Raw genomic sequence first — 23142 nt, 5'->3', positions numbered from 1 at the left:
AGAACCAGCTTTTTTTATTTTGCTTATTCTTTATTATTATTATTATTATTATTTTTTATTATACTTTAAGTTCTAGGGTACATGTGCATAACGTGCAGGTTTGTTACATATGTATACTTATGCCATGTTGGTGTGCTGCACCCATCAACTCGTCAGCACCCATCAATTCATCATTTATATCATGTATAACTCCCCAATGCAATCCCTCCCTCCTCCCCCCTCCCCCCTCCCCATGATAGGCCCCAGTGCGTGATGTTCCCCTTCCCGAGTCCAAGTGATCTCATTATTCAGTTCCCACCTATGAGTGAGAACATGCGGTGTTTGGTTTTCTGTTCTTGTGATAGTTTGCTAAGAATGATGGTTTCCAGCTGCATCCATGTCCCTACAAAGGACGCAAACTCATCCTTTTTTATGGCTGCATAGTATTCCATGGTGTATATGTGCCACATTTTCTTAATCCAGTCTGTCACAGATGGACATTTGGGTTGATTCCAAGTCTTTGCTATTGTGAATAGTGCCGCAATAAACATACGTGTGCATGTGTCTTTGTAGTAGAATAATTTATAATCCTTTGGGTATATACCCAGTAGTGGGATGGCTGGGTCATATGGTACATCTAGTTCTAGATCCTTGAGGAATCGCCATACTATCTTCCATAATGGTTGAACTAGTTTACAATCCCACCAACAGTGTAAAAGTGTTCCTCTTTCTCCACATCCTCTCCAACACCTGTTGTTTCCTGACTTCTTAATGATTGCCATTCTAACTGGTGTGAGATGGTATCTCATTGTGGTTTTGATTTGCATTTCTCTGATGGCGAGTGATGATGAGCATTTTTTCATGTGTCTGTTGGCTGTATGAATATCTTCTTTTGAGAAATGTCTGTTCATATCCTTTGCCCACTTTTTGATGGGGTTGTTTGTTTTTTTCTCGTATATTTGTTTGAGTTCTTTGTAGATTCTGGATATTAGCCCTTTGTCAGATGAGTAGGTTGCAAAAACTTTCTCCCATTCTGTAGGTTGCCTGTTCACTCGGATGGTAGTTTCTTTTGCTGTGCAAAAGCTCTTTAGTTTAATTAGATCCCATTTGTCAATTTTGGCTTTTGCTGCCGTTGCTTTTGGTGTTTTAGACATGAAGTCCTTGCCCATGCCTATGTCCTGAATGGTACTACCTAGGTTTTCTTCTAGGGTTTTTATGGTATTAGGTCTAACATTTAAGTCTCTAATCCATCTTGAATTAATCTTCGTATAAGGGGTAAGGAAAGGATCCAGTTTCAGCTTTCTACTTATGGCTAGCCAATTTTCCCAGCACCATTGATTAAATAGGGAATCCTTTCCCCATTTCTTGTTTCTCTCAGGTTTGTCAAAGATCAGATGGCTGTAGATGTGCGGTATTATTTCTGAGGACTCTGTTCTGTTCCAGTGGTCTATATCTCTGTTTTGGTACCAGTACCATGCTGTTTTGGTTACTGTATATTTTGCTTATTCTTAATATTGTTTGTTTTCTATCTCATTGTTTCAGTTGTCATGAATGATAGTTTGTATTTTGTGTTTTTTCTTACCTCTGAAGTTTTGTACTTTTGTTTTTTGTTCTTGTCAATTCTGAGGTTTATGCACTTAGCGAATTTGTTTTTAGTCTTTAAAAAAAAATTTTTTTTTTTCTCTCCATAGGTTATTGGGGAACAGGTGGTATTTGGTTACACAAGAAAGTTCTCTAGTGGTGATTTGTGAGATTTTGGTGTACCCATCACCCAAGTAGTATACACTGCACCCAATTTGTTGTCTTTTTATCCCTCACCCCCTTCCCACCTTTTCCCTGAGTCCCCAAGGTCCATTACATCATTCTCTTGCCTTTGCATCCTCATATCTTAGCTCCCACTTATGAGTGAGAACATACGATGCTTGGTTTTCCATTCCTGAGTTACTTCACTTAGAATAATAGACTCCAGGCCGGACGCGGTGGCTCAAGCCTGTAATCCCAGCACTTTGGGAGGCCGAGGCGGGCGGATCACGAGGTCAGGAGATCGAGACGATCCTGGCTAACACGGTGAAACCCCGTCTCTATTAAAAATACAAAAAATTAGCCGGGCGTGGTGGCGGGTGCCTGTAGTCCCAGCTACTCAGAGGCTGAGGCAGGAGAATGGCGTGAACCCGGGAGGCGGAGCTTGCAGTGAGCCGAGATCGCATCACTGCACTCCAGCCTGGGCGACACAGCGAGACTCCGTCTCAAAAAAAAAAAAAAAAAAAAAAAAAAAAGAATAATAGACTCCAGTCTCAGCCAAGTTGCTGTGAATGCCATCAATTCATTCCTTTTTATGGCTGAGTAGTCCTCCATCGTATATGTATATACCACAGTTTCTTTATCCGGTTGTTGATTGATAGGCATTTGGGTTTGGGTCCACATTTTTGCAATTGCAAATTGTGCTGCTATAGACATGCGTGTGCAAGTATCTTTTTTTTTGTATAATGACTTCTTTTCCTCTGGGTAGATACCCAGTAGTGGGATTATTGGATCAAATGGTAGTTCTACTTTTAGTTTTTTAAGGAAACTCCATGCTATTTTCCACAGTAGTTTTTATTTTTAGGTTTATCTCATGCAAGAATTGAATATTATGGAATTCCCTCTATTTAATGCCTTAGCTGTATTCCACAATATTTGATACTTAATATAAATTTACAAATTGATAGTCTCTCCAATATTCTCCTTTGGTTTTATAATGTTTCTCTTTTGCTATTCTGTAAATTATAGATTTTAGTGTAAAGCTAAACCTTATCACTACCTTTTAAAAAATAGGTGGGGAAACAATCACTGGGGAATGGAAGAGGGGAAAAGTCAATGAAGTTAAATTTATAAATGAATACATGACATAGCAAGGAATAATATATTGTGGATATTACAGACATGTTTCTCTACTTGGTCACAGGAATTAATTTGCATTAGTGATTTCCTTACTTTACCACCCATTTTATAATTTCCTTGCCTTAGCTAGGTACTACTTAGCTGTGGTGTTTGAGCCCTTGATGGTTCAGTATGCAGAGGGATGCTGTTCTCTTGCACTAACTTTTACCACAGAGCATGGTAGTATTATGATATTCCCTGGGGATCTTTTGGGTTCCATTCATGCTTCTTCCTACTCTATTATATAGCACCAAAAATATTTCTGTTAAAGACTTGTACAAATCTTGCCAACCAATGCCAAAACTGCCTCTGTTTTGTTTTTTGTTTGTTTGTTTGCTCAGTGGCAGGGGTAACCTGAACCTGAAATGGCCACATGGGAATCTCAGCTTCAATATAATTGAATCATATTCTTATCTGGTGTATGCATGTTTCCCTTGAATTCTAAATTAGCAGAGCCAGAGTCCTCAAAGATAGAAAGCAAAAAATTTGCAAGTGAGTCATTACATGTGAGAATGAGAAGTTGTCCTTTACATTTCTACTTCATGTTTCTGGATCCATGTATTCTGGTTATGGGAGAAACATAACTTTATATTAGTTACTGGTTCCGAATAATTGTCTTAACGTGTGGATTGCCCCAGCCTTGAAAAAGCTAGTATAACAGAGTCTTCTATAGTCTTGTCTATTGTTCTATACAGTCTGTTGCTCTGGGTGATGAAGTAATTAGTAAGATCAGTTAATCCGGTGAGTGTCAGCTCCTTATTTTCCTTCTTTTTGTTTAAAGTGAATTCCTTGCTCATATTCCAGTTTTATATGCAAGAGAGTTATGGCAAATAAGGTTTTGAAGACTCTGCTGAAGGTTATGTTTCCAGAAATAAAGCAGCCAGGGAAAGTAAGTCCAAATCTCATCCTCTTTGTCATGAACGGGGTCAAAAGTATAAGCTTGCCTGTAGGCAGTTGGCTAATACACTTGGAGTATGTGTACCACATCCAAGTCTCAGGGTTGCCCACTGCTACTGGTCAGTTCTGATTCAGTAGTTGTGGTGTCAGATCAGCCTCGGTGAGGGAAAGTTCATGGAGTTGAGCTCCTCTATAGCTGCTGTTTCTTTCACAGCATTCTTTTCAGGATGGCTGGGAAAGTAAACAGATTGAATTTACAGGACACTGGGGACAGTTATGGGGATGGTGTACGGTCTAAGGAAAATGGGCTTCTCTTTGCAAGATAATTCACTCAGGTGAGGTAATCTCACAGTATGTAAGCAAGGCAAGGATACCCTCATCAGCCCAGAAGGAGGGACTTTTTCCGATGCCAGAAGGAGGTTTACTAGGGGTGGAGCTCAGACTTTCCTAAGTTAGCCCATGTCTTTCTTCTGTCTCCGTTCTGATTCACAGGTTACCGTTATTTTTATGTTACTACGCTGCCTTTTATCTTAATTTTAATGAAAAGGCCATGAATTTAACTGATCTTGTAATTCAGCAATCCTTAGGATCAAAACTTGAGTTTGATTTTTGGCTATATGAGTGATGAAGCTGAAAGAGAAAATGAACTCTTGCATGAGCATCAGAAAAGTGAGCATTAAGCTTTTTGCAGTCCTAGTTTCCTGATTAGAGATTATTCTTCCAAGTAGTATTTTGTATATATCAAATTGTCTCATCCATCTGTCAAAGTCAAATAAAAATAGAGAGACAAATCTCTAAACAAAGCATTTTATTTGGAAGGCCAGGCGTAGTGGCACATACCTGTAGTCTTGGCTCCTCAGGAGGCTGAGGCAGGAGGATTACTCGAGCCCAGGAGTTCGAGGCCATTGTGCACTGTGATCATGCCTGTGAGTAGGCATTGCACTCCAGCCTGGGAAACATAGCAAGCCTCTGCCTCCTTAAAAAAAAAAAAAAAGTTTTATTTAGGAAAGCAGAATTGCCATTCAGGGCATACACACAGACAGGGTAGTCTTCTGTGTGTCTGAAGAAGAAACAGAAGGTTGGGGTTTTATTAGAGAAATGTTACATATTGTTTTGAAAGAAAACTTACACTAGGGAAGTTTTTGGGAGCCAGCAAGCTCTGATTGGTTGGGTGAGTGATGGCAGTAGGTAAAACTGTTCTTAGAGTCATGGCAGTTCATTTCAGCAGCTACTAGGTAAAACTGGTCTTTTTTTTTTTTTTTGAGACAGAGTCTCACTCTGTTGTCCAGGCTGGAGTGCAAATGGCACAGTCTTGGCTTACTGTCACCTCTGCCTCCCCGGGTTCAAGTGATTCTGTTGCCTCAGCCTCTTGAGTAGCTGAGATTACAAGGCACGCACCACCACGCCTGACTAGTTTTTGTATTTTTAGTAGAGATGGGGTTTTACCATGTGGCCAGGCTGGTCTCGAACTCCTGACCTCAGGTGATCCACCCACCTCGGCCTCCCAAAGTTATAGCGGGCCGTTTTGGCAGCTGGCTTGTGATAGAACCCTTGGACAGGTGCTTTGTGCCCGAGTGCTTCCCTCCTCCCCTGACCCAGTCTCTTGACATTTATTTAGTTGGGTATGCCAAGATAATTCCAATTCATGTAATCAATTTTTATATATCCATTCTACATATGCTAGATTTGTTAACTCGTAGTTTGGGTTAGAGTTAAAGGGAGAATCAGTAGATCAGCAGTACCTGGAAGATTTCTTGCTTTTGAGCATCCAGACCAAGGGTTTTTTTTTTTTTTTTTTTTTTTTAAAGTTTGCCTATTTATTTGTTCATTTGTTTTTTTTTTTTTTTTTTTTTTTTTTTTTTTTTTTTTTTTGAGACGGAGTCTTGCTCTGCCTCCCAGGCTGGAGTGCAGTGGCCGGCTCTCAGCTCACTGCAAGCTCCGCCTCCCGGGTTCACGCCATTCTCCTGTCTCAGCCTCCCGAGTAGCTGGGACTACAGGCGCCCGCCTCGTCGCCCGGCTAGTTTTTTGTATTTTTTAGTAGAGACGGGGTTTCACCGTATTAGCCAGGATGGTCTCGATCTCCTGACCTCGTGATCCGCCCGTCTCGGCCTCCCAAAGTGCTGGGATTACAGGCTTGAGCCACCGCGCCCGGCCTTGTTCATTTGTTTGTTCATCCATTTATTAATTCATTCTGTGACCTCATTCTTGGTCTTATTTAGCAAAGCTTTTCTCAAACTCAATCTCATGCTTTCCTCTAGGATGGAGACAGTATTAGACTCTGCTTCTAGTTATACGTATTTTATTTATAAGTGTTATAGGAACCTTGACATTATCATAACCAGAGAGGGTTAGAGATCTGGGGCTCCAAAGTGGTTAGATGAAAGTGGGAATTGAAAGGGAATTAGCATGCGTGCCCACTGTAGCAAGATTGTGAGAGTTGTTGAGAGTCAGCTGCCAAAGAACAGTAGGAAAGATGTGAGCACCTTATGGACTGTCAGTTAGAGTTGGTACAGCGTTAGACAGCTGAGAAGAAGGAGAATCTTGGTGTCCTAGATTGTCCCATTATGGCATGGAATGAAAAACAGGTACTTCCTGGGGTTATATTTTCTTGCCTGTGTTACAGCACTACCTTCTAGCTGGTCTCCCTGTTTCTATCCACGTTCCCCTACAGTTTATAGCGCAACATAACTGCCAGAGTCGTTCTTTAAAAATATGTTAGATCATGTTACTCCTTTGCTTAAAACCTTCCAGCGACTCCCATCTCACGCAGAGCAAACCCTAAAGTTCTTACAAAGGCTTACAAGTTTTATGATGTGGCTTCCTGTCACCCTGTAACCTTCAGTGACACTGGTTTTCTTGCTTTTATTCAATCATTTCAGGTATGCCCCTGCCTTGAGGCTTATGTTGTTTCTTATGCGTGGGATGCTGTGCCTGATTAGCTTTGTTACTTCCTTCAGGCCTTTTCTGAAATCTTCTCAATGAAACATACCTTGACTACAGTATTTACTTCTGCCTCCTTTCTTCCCCTCACCAACTTAAAACTGGATGCTCCCACAGGGCAGTGGGGAGTGGAGAATGAGGAGGGATTGGTTAATGGGTACTGAAATACCGTTAGATAGAATAAGATCTAGTGGTTTTATAGCACAACAGAATGACTATAGCTAACAATAATTTATTGTATATTTTGAAATAGCTAGAAGAGAAGATTTAGAATGTTCTCAATATAAAGAAATGATAAATATTTGAGGTGATGGATATTTCATTTACCAAGATTTTCTCATTATACATTGTGTGCTTATATCAGAATATTACATGTACCCCATAAATATGTATAACTATTACACATCCATAAAAAATGAAAATAAAATAAGTACTGCACGGGAAATTTAGAAAAAGACTGCTGTCAGGAAATTGACTGTAGCTGCTACCAAGTTGTCATCTTTTCACTCTTTGCTTCTTTAAGTCATTGGTTTCCTTTTCTAAGTCTGGGTTGAAAGGAACTTAGGTCATAGCCCTGTGTTCCCCAGATGCAGGAAGGTTGATAAATCAAGCATCCATCATTTTACACTCACAGAATGAAGGACAATCTGTCTCTACATTCCACCTAGGGGAAGGGGATTATGAGGCAGAACAGAAAAGGAAAAAAATAATCCCACAATTGTCTGTAACACTGCCATTTACTTCTTTTGGGATACCTATTAGCAGTAGATTAGAGTTTTTCCACCTCTCTCCCATGTACTCTTGAGTACTCACAGATACTTTGGGTCTCTTTTTTTTCCCTGGCCTGCATTCTAGAGAGATTTCATCAGTACTTGCTTGCAACTGTTTTCTTTTGAATTCTAACATATATCCTCTCTATTGAGGTTTTCTTTTTTTATTGGCAATGTTTTTGTGTGATTTTACTGTGGTGAAATATATATATAATAAAAAGTTTACCATTTCAGTTCTTTAAGTGTACAACCCAGTGGCATCAAATACATTCACAATGTTGTGCAGCTGTCATCACAATTCATCTCCAGAACTTTCATTATTGCCAAAAGAATCTCTGTCCCTATTAAACAGTTACTCCCCGTTCTCCCTCTACCCAGCCCCTGGTAATCTCTGTTCTACTTTCTGTCTGTATGAATTTTCATATTCTAGGTACCTAATATAAATGGAATCATAACATTTGTCTTTTTGTATTTAGCGTATTTCACTAGCATAGTGCTTTGATGATTCATCCATGTTGTCGAATGTATTAGAATTTCATTCCTTTTTAAGGTTGAATAATATTCCATTGCACTTATATAGACCACATTTAAATTTTCCATTCATCTATTGATGGACACTTGAGTCTTAATAATTTTCGTTTGCAAGTTTCCTAGTTGATTCTATTGCATATCATCATTTCTTGTTTTATTTATGCTTGGTTCTGTTTCATACTTTTTCCTTTCTGAAATGGAAGTGATTCTTTTCATTTCTCTAGGCATCCTAAACATTTAAAAATGTTTATCAGGCCATTTCATAAAGTTAATTTTATCTGAAAAGGATTTACAGATGGCTCCCAGTGTATGATGGTTTGCCTTAAGATTTTTCTACTTTACAGTGGTGAGAAAGTGATACGCATTCAGTAGAAACCATACTTTGGGTACCTGTACAAACATTGTGTTTTTCACTGTCAGTACAGTGTTCAACAAGTTATTTGAAATATTTAACACTTTATTATAAAGTACACTTTTTGTTAGATGATTCTGCCAAACAATAGGGTAATATAAGTGTTCTGAGTACATTTAAAGGAGGATAGGCTAAGCTATGGATGTTTGGCAGGTTGGATGTATTAAATGCATCTTTGACTTCATGATATTTTCAACTTACAATGGGTTTATGAGGTTGTAACCCCGTTGTAAGTTGAACAGCATTTGTGTTATTTTTAAGCCTTTTAACATAATAGAGTCTTCATGCATTGTAGAATTTTGGTTTTCAGAAGTGGATGATTTTGTTTCCCCTCTCCGTTTTTCCCTCTGAGCATATCTGTCTAGTGCTTGAGCAGTTACTGCTATCTGTCCCCTAACCTCCAGTGTGGAACCAGGTCCTTCAGCAGCATTTTAGAGCTTCTTCCCCACAGTGACATTGGGGCTGTGGTAGATTCTGACCCTTGGCTGAAGTGGGGAGGGGGCTGCTTAAGGTCCAGTCTCCTTAGTCCTGCAGCTTGCTGAAAACCATAGTCCTAAATGAGGTTTAATAGCAGTTGGTGTTGTGCCTTATGTTGGCTTTCTTTTCCCAAACTTCAACCAGTGAATCTGGCCTTGGTTCCCATCTCATTTTGAGCACTTTTTTCCTCCTTGTTATCCCCCTAAGTTCCTAGTCACCAGTGCTGGCTTTTGACTTCAGAGTCTAGAAGACCTGTGATTTCACCCTCGTTCGCTGCTGTGTTTTTGTTGTTGTCATTGTTGTTCTGTTGTTGCTGTGCTGAGATATTTATTTTATTTTGGATCTCAAAAATATTTATATTTTACCTATAATTGCTGTGTCTTTGGAGCTGAGGAAATATGTCAAAATAAGAATTTACTGAGCTATTTTGATAAGATGTCAGTAAAAAATATATTTAAAGTACAATATAAAATCTGGCTGATTTTGACATTTGATTCTAGAAACTCTTTGCTTAATTGTAAGCAATGAAAATTAAAGATTGAGAGTCAACAATAGCTACCATTTATTAAATATCCTATATACTAATCATTTTATTTGGTACTTCACACTTAACCACATCACACTTTGGTATCCCAGATTCGTAGTGGAATTATCCACTTATTCCCGATGAGGAAGGCAAGGCTGTGAGAGTTCAAATACCTTTACTAAAGTAGCATAGCTAGGAAGTGAGGAAACTAGCAGGTGAGGCCAAATTATCATAAGTCCTATGTGTTAGAACTGTAAGATAGGAACAATCTCAGTTGTTTATAGATCTTTTTTTTTTTGAGATGGAGTCTCGCTCTGTTGCCCAGGCTGGAGTGCAGTGGCCGGATCTCAGCTCACTGCAAGCTCCGCCTCCCGCATTTACGCCATTCTCCTGCCTCAGCCTCCCAAGTAACTGGGACTACAGGCGCCCGCCACCTCGCCCGGCTAGATTTTTGTATTTTTTAGTAGAGACGGGGTTTCACCGTGTTAGCCAGGATGGTCTTGATCTCCTGACCTCGTGATCCGCCCATCTCGGCCTCCCAAAGTGCTGGGATTACAGGCTTGAGCCAGCGCGCCCGGCCTGTTTATAGATCTTAATGATTAAAGTAGCCAAAGACCTAATAGATGAAACTCCAAGGAAATTGTATTTTACTTTCTCTTGCATATCATTTCTGCATTAATCTTACTAAAACACAACACTCCTTTAACATCGCTCATGTTTCCCTGTTTCCATAGTGTCAGATTTAAAATCTCACAGCCTTGCAGTGAGTGCAGAGGTCCGGATCCACAGCCCCGACTTGGGCGGCTGCAGCCTCACTGGTGCAAGGCTCCTGCCTACTCCTTGCCCCCCAAGAGCCCAGGGAGGCCCAGGTCCACAACCCTGACTTGGGCAGCTGCAGCCGTGCCCAAAACGGTGGGGCTGCTACCTGTAGCTCCTGGCCCCCTGGAGCATGCAGCCCCTGCTGTGCTCCCTCACAGCCTGGGGCTGGGGCTCCAGGTTCTTGCTGGGCCCCGGCCAGTGTCCAGGGCAGGGGCAACGTCTCCCTGAGCTCCCTCGGTGGCTCCAGTGCTCAGGGGCGGCCCAGAGCTCCCCCTCACCTGGCTTGGGGCCCTGCCCAGGGTGGGCATCTCTGGGAGTGGATCGCAGGCCTCGGGCCAGCCAGTGGGAGTGATACTGTGCAGACCCATATGGGGTAGACCCTGGGGGTGTGACCCTGGGCATGCAACCCTGGGCGGGCCTGTGCAGACAGCCTCCTCCAGAGGTGCAGGAACCCAGTGCTCTCTGCGAGGTGGGCATAGTGACTGCACTGCTGGCTGATCCCCGAAGTGGGCACCACTCTTACTTCCCTGGCCACTGAAGCGTGGCCCCCGCACTGCCTTCTCCCGTCACCCTCCCTGTAGCAGTGGCAGGAGAGAGCAGTGACTTGGGGAGAGGTTATGGAGCCACAGAGGCTCCGGGCCTGGGGCTGGGTCCTGCCGGGCTGTGTAAGGGTGAGGGCAGTGCAGTCAGCTGCCTCCTGGAGGTAGGGCACGGGAGACTCACCACAGCTATTGCTGCTCCTGCAGCCACTCCTGCCTCCACCGCCCACACCTCCCCACTACACACGGCCTGCTGCCATCAGTAGCGTGAATTCTCTTTAATATGCCTTGCTCATTATTTTTTCTATACCACTTTTTATAGCATAGTACGGTCTTTAGGACTCTCTCTCCACCTGCTTGCCTTTCAGATGCAAGCCTCTTCTAGTAACTTCACTTTCTTCATGAATCTTTGTCTGCAACAGTTTACAGTGAACCTTTTTAGAACATTAGATGTTATAGTTGATGTCACACATATAGCATCTATTTGTGCTTTATGTTTAAGTTTTGTTACTAAGATTGTGATTTCCCTGATTGTTTCTGTACATCTCCTAATTATCTCCGCAGCATTCTTAAGATGTAGTATATGGAAATAACTTCAGAAATTGCAACTTTTAACCAGTATTTTGAAGAAATAAAGGATGTCTTCTGATTCAATTCAAATTTGTGTAGCAAGTCATTATGACTTTCTTATGACATTTATCATTAGCTTCCTCTTTTTCATATGAGAAGATCAATATGATCTATTTCAAAAAATGAAAGTAAATTAAACCACAGTTATTTTCCTGCTCCCATCTTCCCTAAATACTCAGCATGCTGATCACCACAATATTCGGGGTGGGGTGAGAAAAGTGAGTCTCTTGGGCAGTGTCTTACATGGCTGGTGGAGCCGGGTGCCTAATCATTGTGCTTTTACTTTCTGCTGTGAGAAATTGCAGGGTTATGGAGTTTCTCTTGTGAGCTGTGCTGCTTTGTGGGAGGGACGATGCAGGTAAAATGAAACTTCTTACTCTCTCCACTGCGTCTATTTTGGGTTTTTTGCCTCAGTAGAGTGCTGAAACTTTTCTGCGGGATTCCTAGACTCCCACAAAGGTGCTCTTGTCCACAAGTTGTTGTCAAAATTGATGCTTCTTTGGGGGCATGTGACAGTAGAAAGCACCTCTTCTGCCATCTTGCTGATATTACCTTTGTCACATTTTACTCTTAACAAGCCCTTGATGAAGGCTTTTATATTAATGAGCTTGTAAATTTGATGGATATAGATAATGCCATGGCATTATTTCAAGGTGACTTTTTGTAATCTGTGGGGGTAAGTCACACAAAATAAGAACACAGTAAAACCATAAGGCATAATCAGATAACTTATATGTTCATTGATGCGCAATATTAATGCACTGAGTCATCTTTGAACACAGTGGTGCTTTGTCAGCTGCTTCTTGTGGAAACAAATAATACTTGATGCTAATTTTGTGGAATATATTTTCCTGGACTTTTTTTTTTTTCAGATGGATGATATTCCCCTTGGCTAATAAATGGGTATAAGTTACCTCAGTATATCAGTTTATCAAATCTTTGGTCATATAAAGTATTTTGTTAACCCTCAACATTGGTATAGACATTATAGAAATATTATCAAGTTAGTCTTCCTGCTTTCAGTAACTTTTCTTTCAGGTTACTTGTGTTAAGATCTGGAATTTTTACTGTCTTTTGAAAAGGTCCTGTGAGAGCTGGTCCCAGTCATACCAGCTTTTTTTCATCTTGGATGTGTGAAATTGTTTTCCAACTCAGTGACATCTTACATACTTTTCTCATTTGCAGGTGGCACCATAACTCGTTTTCTCCCTCTGCACGCACTTTTCATGTCATGATTTTTTTGCATATATTGGGCCTTGACGCTTCTTCAGAGAAGAGTTTATTGATCTGCTCATTGTAAATTGTATACCACAGCTAAAAATCTTTCATTGTACCTGTATTAGTCTGTTCTCATGCTGCTAATAAAGACATATCTGAGACTGGGTAATTTATAAAGAAGAGATTTAATGGACTTACAGTTCCATGTGGCTGGGGAGACCTTGCAATCATAGTGGAAGGCAAAGGAGGAGCAAAGTCACATCTTAATGGCAGCAGACAAGAGAGCATGTGCTTGGGAACTCCTCTTTATAAAAACCATCAGATCTTGTGAGACTCATTCACTATTATGAGAACAGCTTGGGAAAGACCCGCCCCCATGATTCAATTACCTCTCACCAGGTCTCTCCCACAACACATGGGAATTATGGGAGCTACAAGTCAAGATGAGATTTGGGTGGGGACACAGCCAAACCACATCAGTACCTTTTCATTTTCATTTTAGATTTATTACTGTCCATGTCTGTCTGATTCCCTATCCAGACCAAGAGCTTTCTGAAGATAGTAATCCTGTTCATTTTTGTTCGCTGATAAATTTTTGACAGTTGGCACAGGGACTGGCATTATAGTGGATACTGCTTATGAAGTAGTCAGAGAGAATCCAAGCACCTTTCTGTTACCAGGTTCAGAATTCCTCTACCAGACTTAGAATTCCTCTGCTGACATTATGTTGCAAGAAATACAATACCAATATAAGGGAGTATGCATTAAACTTTTCAAAGTTTAATTGTGTGGGTTCCTCCCTGCCACAACTCCCCACATTTTTCCAGGTCTTTTTTTTTTAACCAAGGGTATGAGCAAACTTTCATGCAGAAAAATGTTAAAGGACATAAATAATTTTAAGAAATTAATCTGAGCAAGACTTGGGTAGTATCATGGGTTTTCCTTGAAGGAAAAAAGCTTAGAGACTGTTCTTTAAAAAGTGTGTTTTAAGGATAGTATTATAAAAAGTAAAACTGAGGACTTATACAGTAAAACCCAAATCTCTTTAATTCAGTTCACTTTCACTGTTGCAGTATATCATTATAAAAAGGTCTTTGATCAATTAGATGTACTTTTTGTTTGCATAAATTTAAAATGTGAGTTAAACAAGTAAAAGACAGGAAACAATTTGCTGAGATTCTTTTCAGAGATAATGTGGCTGTCTTTTGTGGCTCTGGTTCTAGGCAGTATGAAACTGTGGTTCCACTTGAAGATTCTATTGTGACTGAGGTTACAGCAACTCTACAAGAATGGGCAAGTTTGTGGAAACAGTTGTATGTGGTAAGTAGTTGATTACTGGTTTATTGGATCATTAAAGTTTAGTGTACCAAGTAAAAATATTAACCTGTGCTAAGTATGCAGTTTTAGATTTCTGAATATTTGCAGTTTATCAAATGTATATTCTTAGTATTTACTGAAACATAGCAGACTGAGTTTTTTCAACCTGAGGAGCACACATTATTGTTCATATGCCTGTAGCTTCTCTACTCCAGTCGCTGAAATATGTTACATAGCACCAGGGATCTTAGCTGTCAGTTACTCATTGTTGTGTCCCCAGATGCTTTCATAAAATAGATATTACAGAACAAATGAACCAACTCGAGAGTTATTTATTTTTATCTTTTGTGAACCTAATGGTGGATATAAAGGCCAATAAATTGTGTTAACAGTTTTTAGCAGCTACTAAGCTTCAAGGATATGTCATATCTGACACTTTGCTGGCCCAGTAAATAAATAGAAAATGTCATAAAAGCCAGTCATGGTGGCTCACACCTGTAATCCTAGTGCTTTGGGAAGCTGAGGCAGGAGGATTGCTTAAGGCCAGGAGTTTGAAACCACCTTGGGGACCACCATCTCTACACAAAATTAAAAATTTAGTTGGGTATGGTGGTGTGTGCCTGTAGTCCTAGCTACTTGGGAGGCTAAGGAATGAGAGACCCTGTCTCTTAAAAAAAAAGTAATGGAAACCTAATAAAAAAGTAATAAAGTTCTCAGAAAACTTAGAAAGTAGAGAGTGATAAGATGTAGAAATAATCATAATATCTACACTAAAAATAAGTGACAGGGTTTGAACTCTGGACAATATGGAGTAAACACATTTTATTTTACTTCTACTAATACAACAAAAAGCCCTGGATAAAACACATAATTCACCTCCTGGAAAACTCAAAGTTAGAAAAAAGAGAAAGAACTGCCAAGGGATTTGGGGGCTCAGGATCACATGAATTCTCTCTCTCTGTCTCTGTCTCTGTCTCTCTCTCTCTCTCTCTTTCCCTTTCCCTTTTCCTTACCTTCATATATCCTGACCTTGTCTCTAGAGAGGCACACAACTTGGAAATGCCAGTGGGTAGAAACCAACAAATGAAAATTAGTGCCAAGGAAAGCCTGTTCTCTCTAGCCAAAGGATAGCCCCAAAAGACAGAAACTTTTTTAGTAATACTTTACTGCTCTCTAAGAGAACACACAATAAAAGCTGTATTTCTCTCCTACTCTAACAGGCATTTCAGCAGTGGCATCCATAACCAGTGCTGTTTTATACATACATCCTCCCCCTCCTACAGTAACAAGAGGATGCCCCTCTCCAGTGGAGGCTGTGGAATGAACTGGACAAATCTGGAAAAATGTGGGGGCGGGTGGCTGGGAGGAACCCAGAAAATTAGACTTTCACCCCCTACCCTATAGTAATGAAGTGGTGCCCCACCTCAGCGGAATATGAAGTAAGGAGGAAGTAACTTTCCATGAGAAACCTGTGGTTGGAACTCTTGACTTCTACTTTCCTTGTTGTGCTTTCCCCAGCTGAGTCTGTGGGCAAGACTCTGACTTCCACCCTCCCTTCCCCACTGCATTGATGAGGCAGACCCTGTGGGATAGTGCCCTGTCTTCCATCCTTGCCCTGCTAAAATGAGGCAGTGCTTGTCCCCACCCAAACCCAAACTGAGGAGATAGTGGGGTGAAGTTATATCATCTACATAACACAAATGAGGGAAATTAGAAAAGCACTGCAGAGATTTTTATAACTAGATTGACATTCATCCACAGCTCATAAAGGTGAGAAGGTTGCAGTTTTAAGCAGGTTGACTACTTGCTAAAATATATGATTTAAATAGGAACCAGAGTGTCATAGTACAATAATGTTCAGGATATGGCCCAGAATTACTTGTCATATGAAAAATCAGGAAAATCTAAACTCAGCAGATGCTGATACTGAGATGACACAGATGTGGAATGATCGACAAGGACGTTTAAACAGCTTTTGTAAAAATGCTTCAACAAGCAATTACAAACACTCTTGAAACAAACAAACATAGACAACCTTAGGAACAAAGTAGAAACTATAAAGAACCAAATGAAAATGATAGAACTGAAATATACAATAACCAAAATTAAAAAAATATTATATGAGCTCAATAGCAGCCTATAGAAATTATAGAGAAATGAATTGGTCAATTTGAAGATAGTTCACTAGAAATTCTCCAGTACAAATGATGGAGAGAAAAATAGAAAAAATGAGCTCTGCTTCCAGAGACCTATGGGACAATAAGATAAGATGTAACACTGTAGCCTCAGAATACTAGATAGAGAGGACAGGATGTGGAGTTAAAAAAAATTTTTTTTTCTTTTTTTTAATGAAATAATGGCTGAAATTTCCCAGTTTGGCAGAAGACATAAGCATTTTAGATTCAGGAAGCTTAGTGAACTCCAAATGGGAAAACCCCAAAGAAATCCATACTCAGACACATCATAGTCCAAATTCTGAAAATTAAAGCCAAAGAAGAAATCTTGAAAGTAGCTAGAGGACATTTAACACATTACCTGTGACAACAATTTGAATAACAGGTTTCTCATCAGAAAGTATGGCAGACGGGAAGTATCCCATCATTTTTCAACTGCTTAAATTTAAAAACAACAACAACAACAACAACAACAACAAAACAAGCAGATTATCCTGAATTGTGTATCCAGCAAAAATATGCTTCAAGAATGAATGGGTAATCAACCCATATCAGAAGGAGGAAAGTAAGAAAATTTGTTGACAGGAGATTGGTTCTAAAAGAATGACTATAAAGGAAGTTGTTCAGAAAGAAAGGAAGTGACAACAGGATGCTTGGAACATTAGGAATGAAGAAAGCAATGGAAAGGGTAGATTAATTCTCTCTTCAGTTTTTAAAGTTATGTTTGATAATACAAAGCAAAAATTATAATGTTGATACAATTCTCAGGGTATGTTGAATTAATATTTAAGAAAACTGGGCCGGGTGTGGTGGCTCACGCCTGTAATCCCAGCACTTTGGGAGGCCAAGGTGGGCAGATCATGAGGTCAGGAGATCGAGACCATCCTAGCTAACACGGTGAAACCCTGTCTCTACTAAAAATATAAAAAAATTAGCCGGATGTGGTGGCGTGTGTCTGTAGTCCCAAGCTACTCGTGAGGCTGAGGCAGGAGAATGTTGTGAACCAGGGAGGCAGAGCTTACAGTGAGCCAAGATCATGCCAGTGCACTCCAGCCTGGGCGACAGAGCGAGACTCTGTCTCGAAAAACAACAGTAACAAAAATTAATACTGGTAGACTGAGCAGCTCCATATGTATATTGCAATCTCTAGAGCAATCATTAAGATATTACATAAAGTGATATAATAAAAAGTACTATAAATCAAAATAGAATACTAAAAATGTTCAAATAACCTACAGAAAAATAAGAAAGGGGGTGAAACCCTGCCTCTACTAAAAAAATACAAAAAACTAGCTGGGCAAGGTGGCGGGCGCCTGTAATCCCAGCTACTCGGGAGGCTGAGGCAGGAGAATGGTGTAAACCCGGGAGGCGGAGCTTGCAGTGAGCCGAGATCCGGCCACTGCACTCTAGCCTGGGCGACAGAGCAAGACTCCGTCTCAAAAAACAAAACAAAACAAAAAAAAACTAAAATTTCTAGGGGAGAGCAAAAGAACTTAAAATAGTTAAACAATTTTGAAAAGAATAATAAAGTTGGAAGAATCACTCAATGTAATTTTAACACTTACTATGCAGTCATCAAGGCAGAGTAGTACTGGCAGAGGGATAGACACTTAAGGGGACCAAGATAAAGAGCTGAGATGTAGATTCACACAAGTGTGCACAACTGATTTTTGACAAAGGTACAAAAGCAATTAAGTAGAGGAACGATAGTGTTTTCAACAAATGGTGTTGGAATAGTTGGATATTCATAGGCAAAAGGAAAAAAAAAAAAGAAACCTGCCTAAGTCTCATCCTTTTTTATAAAAAGTTAACTCAAAATGGATTGTAGGCTCAAATGTAAAATGTAAAATGATAAAACTTTCAGAAGAAAATTTTAGGAGAAAACGTTCATGACCTAGTCTTAAGTGGAGACATGACACTAAAGGAAATGATCCATAAAGTAAAAAGGCAATACATTGGACTTCATCAAAACCAAAATTTTTGCTCTTGAATGACCCTGTTAAAAGGATGAAAAGGTAAGCCATGTACTAGAAGAAAATATTTGAAAATTGTATATCCATCAAAAGATTTGTATCTAGAATATTTATGGAACTCTGTAAATGGAACAGTAATACAACAACTCAATTAGGAATTGGGCAAAATACTTGAATAGGGACAAGGAGGATATGTGCCTAGCCAGTAAGCACATGAAAAGATTTTGCCATATCATTAGCCAATAGAGTAATGCAAATAATTGCTACAATGAGATACTAATATATATCTGTTAGAATGACTGAAATAAAAAGTACTGCTAATACCAAGTGATGTCAAGGATGTGGGTCTGGATCTCATACATTGCTGGTTAGAAGGTAAAATGGCACACCCACTTGGAGAAAAATTTGGACTTTCCTTATAAAGTTAAACATATACTTAACATATGACCCAGCCATAACAGTCCTGTTTTTACCCTAGAGAAGTGAAAGCTTCTGTTCAAATAATAGCTTTTACATGGATGTTTATAAAAGCTTTATTTGTAATAGCATAAACTGGAAACAATCCAAATATCCTTCAGTAGGTGCATAGAAGAAAAAACTATGGAATACTACTCAGAAACAAAAAGGAGTAATGATTAATACATCCAGCAACTTAGAGTGATTGATCTCAAGGGCATGATGCTATTTAAAAAAATGTAACTTTGGTCAGGCGTGGTGGCTCACGCCTGTAATCCCAGCACTTTGGGAGGCCGAGACGGGCGGATCACGAGGTCAGGAGATCGAGACCATCCTGGCTAACATGGTGAAACCCCGTCTCTACTAAAAAAAATACAAAAAATTAGCCAGGTGTGGTGGCAGGTGCCTGTAGTCCCAGCTACTCAGGAGGCTGAGGCAGGAGAATGGCATGAACCCAGTAGGCGGAGCTTGCAGTGAGCCAAGATTACACCACTGCACTCCAGCCTGGGTGACAGAGCGAGACTCCGTCTCAAAAAAAAAAAAAAAAAAAAAAAAAACTTCAAAGGGTTGCATACTCTATGATTCCATTTGCATAACATTCTCAAAGTGACAGAATTATAGCAATTAAGACAGATTTGTGTTTGGCAAGAGTTAAGGTTGAGGTCAGGGTGTGACTATTAAGGCTTAATATGAGAGAGTGTCTTTATGGTGATGGCACCGTTCTGAATTCTGATTGTGGTGATAGCTATTTGAATTTACACATGTGGTTTCTTTGTAATGGAGTTGATAATATTGTAACAATGTCAGTTTCTTGGTTTTAACAGTGTACTGTGGTTACATAAGATCTTATCAGTGGATGAAGCTAGGTAAATGGTATATGGAATTCTCTGTATGTTTTTGGCAAGTCCTGGTGAATATCAGAGTCGTACACACCAGAGGTTTAAAAAGGAATGTTTGCCAGATGTTCAGTAATTTAGGACAAAAATTGTCAATGTGATTGACATTTTCTTCCTGATACCACATTCCATATGAACAAAGTTAAATTTTAAGCTTCATGGAAAGAAATAGCTTATTTGTGACAGAGATGGTCTCAAAAATTTTTGTTAAAACTAAAAACTTTTACTAATAAAAATAATAATGGTTTTAGATATTTTTAGCATGAATTATGCTATTATGCTATTATGAATAGCTATTATGCTATGCTATTATTTATGCATGAGATTTTAATTATGATTGGCAGTGTTAACTAAATTGACTCCAAAAACTGTAACATAAATTTGAAGAATCCTTTTTGGATTTGATGTTAATGCTACAAAGTTAACATAAGAGGGTCTGAATTTACTTAACTTGGCTATGGTTTTGAAACTGATAACTGCAGAATCAATAACTGATTACTCTAAAGTCAAATAAATTATTCTAAATTATTTTATTTGAACCAGAACAGAAAAATCCCATTCCTCTGAGGCAGTTAAAACCCTAATCTCTCTATCCAGTAATCTTGTTTTGATGCGAAACAGATTATCTGAGCACCATCATTTGTGGAAAATGTTGACATTATATTATGCATTCCTGTCAGAACAAGATTTGTCATTACAGATTGAACTCCTTGTTCTCCTTGTTCCCTCTTCTCGATACTGCACTTGACTGGTCTTATACAAAAGATTGTCATATTTTAAATAGTTATTTATGTTTCACATACTATTTTTTAAAAGCCAAAAGCACACTAGAGGTCACACAAAGAATTTATATTTTTCCCTCTGCCAAGATAGTAATTAAGGCCAAGAACTAATATAAGCTAGAAAATGAATTTATTGCCCAGAATCATCTTTATTCTTTATTTTTAGAGTTACTCTGGCAATAAGAAAAAGGGAATTTTCTAGCCACTAGGAAATCTTCATCAAAAAACTTTATAGGTGGGGCACGGTGGCTCAGGCCTGTAATTCCAGCACTTTGGGAGGTCGTGGTGAGTGGATCACCTGAGGCCAGATGTTCGAGACCAGCCTGGCTAACGTGGCAAAATCCCGTCTCTACTAAAAGTACAAAAAATTAGCTGGGCATGGTGGCAGGAGCCTGTAATCCCAGCTATTCAGGCGGCTCAGGCAGGAGAATTGTTTGAACCTGGGAGGTGGAGGCTGCAGTGAGCTGAGATCGTGGCATCGCACCCCTGTCTGGGCAACAAGAGTGAAACTCCATCTCAAAAAAACAAAAACAAGCACAAACAAACAAAAACCCCAAAAAGCTTTGTAGTTGTTTCCTACCACATTAAACATGGCATTTTCTGTGAGAGGATTTAACATTCAACTAGAGTATTCCGTTAAAATGGCACTTAATAAGATAAGGATAAACTAAAAGGTAAAGAAAGGTATGTGTGTTTGAGTTAATTTTGACTATGAATCTTTCCTCAAGTGTACAACTGAAGCGTTTTATAATTGTAGATAAATTGCTTCAGTCATTTTGTGTGTACTACCATAGGGTGACAATATTATAATTTTTGCTTTCCTATTAAAAACTCAGCTTAAGTGGGTATGTATGATGAAGTTTGCCATATAGTTTGTTTTCTGTAATGAAACGTACTTTGGTATAATAGTAGTTTCATTTCATAGGAAGAGATTAAACACATTTCTACTAGAGCATAGTTACTGAAGATGACATGCTTTGTAACAGTTCTATTTTGTATTACTATAAGAGATTATGTTTTATTTTTTAAAGTCTTTAAGAAATGAACAATTTCTAGATTTTATGAGAAACAAGACACAGTTCTCTAAATTCTGCTATATAATCCCTTCCTTTAAATCCCTGGAAGATTAAATTTGTAAATGGAAGATGGCATATCACGTTGAGACTCCTCATAAAGAACAAAATATGCAAAATTCTATTATTAATTTTTATGGTTATCCCAAGAATATTGATTTGTCAAAGATTAGGAACATACGTTTTTGCACCCTTGTATATTCAGATTATATATAAGAGAAATTTAGAGGAATATCATATAGTGGCTAAGTGTACAGGCTTTGGAAACAGATTTCCTGAATTCAGATTCAAATGTCACAATTTGCTAGCTGCATGATTTTGAGTACTTTAGCTTCATTGTAGGGGATAATTATGGTACCCACATTCCAGGGTTGTCATGTTGTTTAAATGATATAAAAAGCTTAGAGCCAGTGTGGTGGCTCATTTCTGTAATCCCAGCTACTTGGGAAGCTGAGGCAGGAAGATCATTTGAGCCCAGGAGTTTGAGGCTGCAGTGAGCTGTGATTGAGCCACTTTGCTCCAGCTCTGGGCAACAGAGTGAAACCCTGTCTCTTAAAAAAAAAAGAAGAAAAAAAAGAAAAAAAGGCTTGTAACTGTGCCTTGTGCATTTTCAGTGATTAAATGCTTATGCATATTTGACTTTTGTTGCTGTTTCATGGGAATGGGTATTTACTGTTGTAGGAGTCTGTTACTGAAGAAGGTCTTTGATCTGCTTTAGCCCTACTGTTTTTCAAATATGTACTAGTTCCCTATCCCACCCACCCTAAACCTTTTAATCTTTAGAAGATCATGCCTATTTTTTGCTGCATTAAAGGTATATTTTATACATAACAAGATATGATAGTTTCAAAGATTTTTCTCTCAATGTAATTAAAATTAGTATTTTAATTATGTAAGGCTGTCTTTTGTTTTTCAAGATAAGTTTTAGTGTATTTCATTTTAGCTAGGTTTACAATCTAAAAGTATATTTTGGCAGACACCCTAGTGGCTGTCCAGTATCCAGAATCTTCTTCCTTATTAAAAGATCTCAGAACTGTTTAGGTAGGCAGTGTGTACAGCTAAAAAGTATTCAGCTTTCCTGACTCCCTTGAAGTTAGGGGAGGTTGTATGATACACTTCTGGTTGTAAGAAATAATAAGTAGTTTGGCCGGGCGCGGTGGCTCAAGCCTGTAATCCCAGCACTTTGGGAGGCCGAGACGGGTGGATCGCGAGGTCAGGAGATCGAGACCAACCTGGCTAACACGGCGAAACCCCGTCTCTACTAAAAAATACAAAAAAAACTAGCCGGGCGAGTTGGCGGGCGCCTGTAGTCCCAGCTACTCGGGAGGCTGAGGCGAGAGAATGGCTTAAACCCGGGAGGCGGAGCTTGCAGTGAGCTGAGATCCGGCCACTGCACTCCAGCCCGGGCGACAGAGCGAGACTCCGTCTCAAAAAAAAAAAAAAAAAAGAAATAATAAGTAGTTTGTACAAGGGATTTCTGGAAATGCCGTTGTTTTGCTTGTAGCAGACTGCATTTTCACAAGATTGTTTTCTGGTAACTGCGTTAGCATGCTCATTAGCCTATCGTCCTTCAGCCTTCTCTCTTTTTACTTTTGGATAAGCTTATGATGGAGTTGCCATCTTATTACCAGGATATGACAACTACGAGGTTAAAAATTATGTTCCAGGGATGTCAGGACGCAACGATGGAAGATGTCTAAAACTTTGTTTACGTTGTGCAGTCACTGTAACAATCCTATTTAACTTCTGAACTTTTTATGTGAGAAAATATATTAGTTAAATCCTGTTAACAACAGGATGAAAAAACCAAATAC

The 23142-nt window shown here is 39.4% G+C and overlaps 1 protein-coding gene across 7 annotated transcripts in view; it reads left to right on the top strand.

Annotated features, from left to right (window-relative positions):
- The window catches only part of DOCK3 (dedicator of cytokinesis 3), a 666839-nt gene that overhangs the window by 191761 nt on the left and 451936 nt on the right, over positions 1 to 23142 (top strand). For all 7 annotated transcript variants that reach the window (XM_030934847.1, XM_030934917.1, XM_030934886.1 and 4 more), the window contains exon 5: positions 13881 to 13977. In XM_030934847.1, the coding sequence (XP_030790707.1) occupies positions 13881 to 13977 (97 nt within the window). The remainder of the gene's footprint in view (positions 1 to 13880; positions 13978 to 23142) is intronic.

This window comes from Rhinopithecus roxellana, chromosome 1 (assembly GCF_007565055.1).
Source record: "Rhinopithecus roxellana isolate Shanxi Qingling chromosome 1, ASM756505v1, whole genome shotgun sequence".
NCBI lineage: Eukaryota > Metazoa > Chordata > Mammalia > Primates > Cercopithecidae > Rhinopithecus > Rhinopithecus roxellana.
This window is presented reverse-complemented; position numbering and strand designations above follow the sequence as displayed.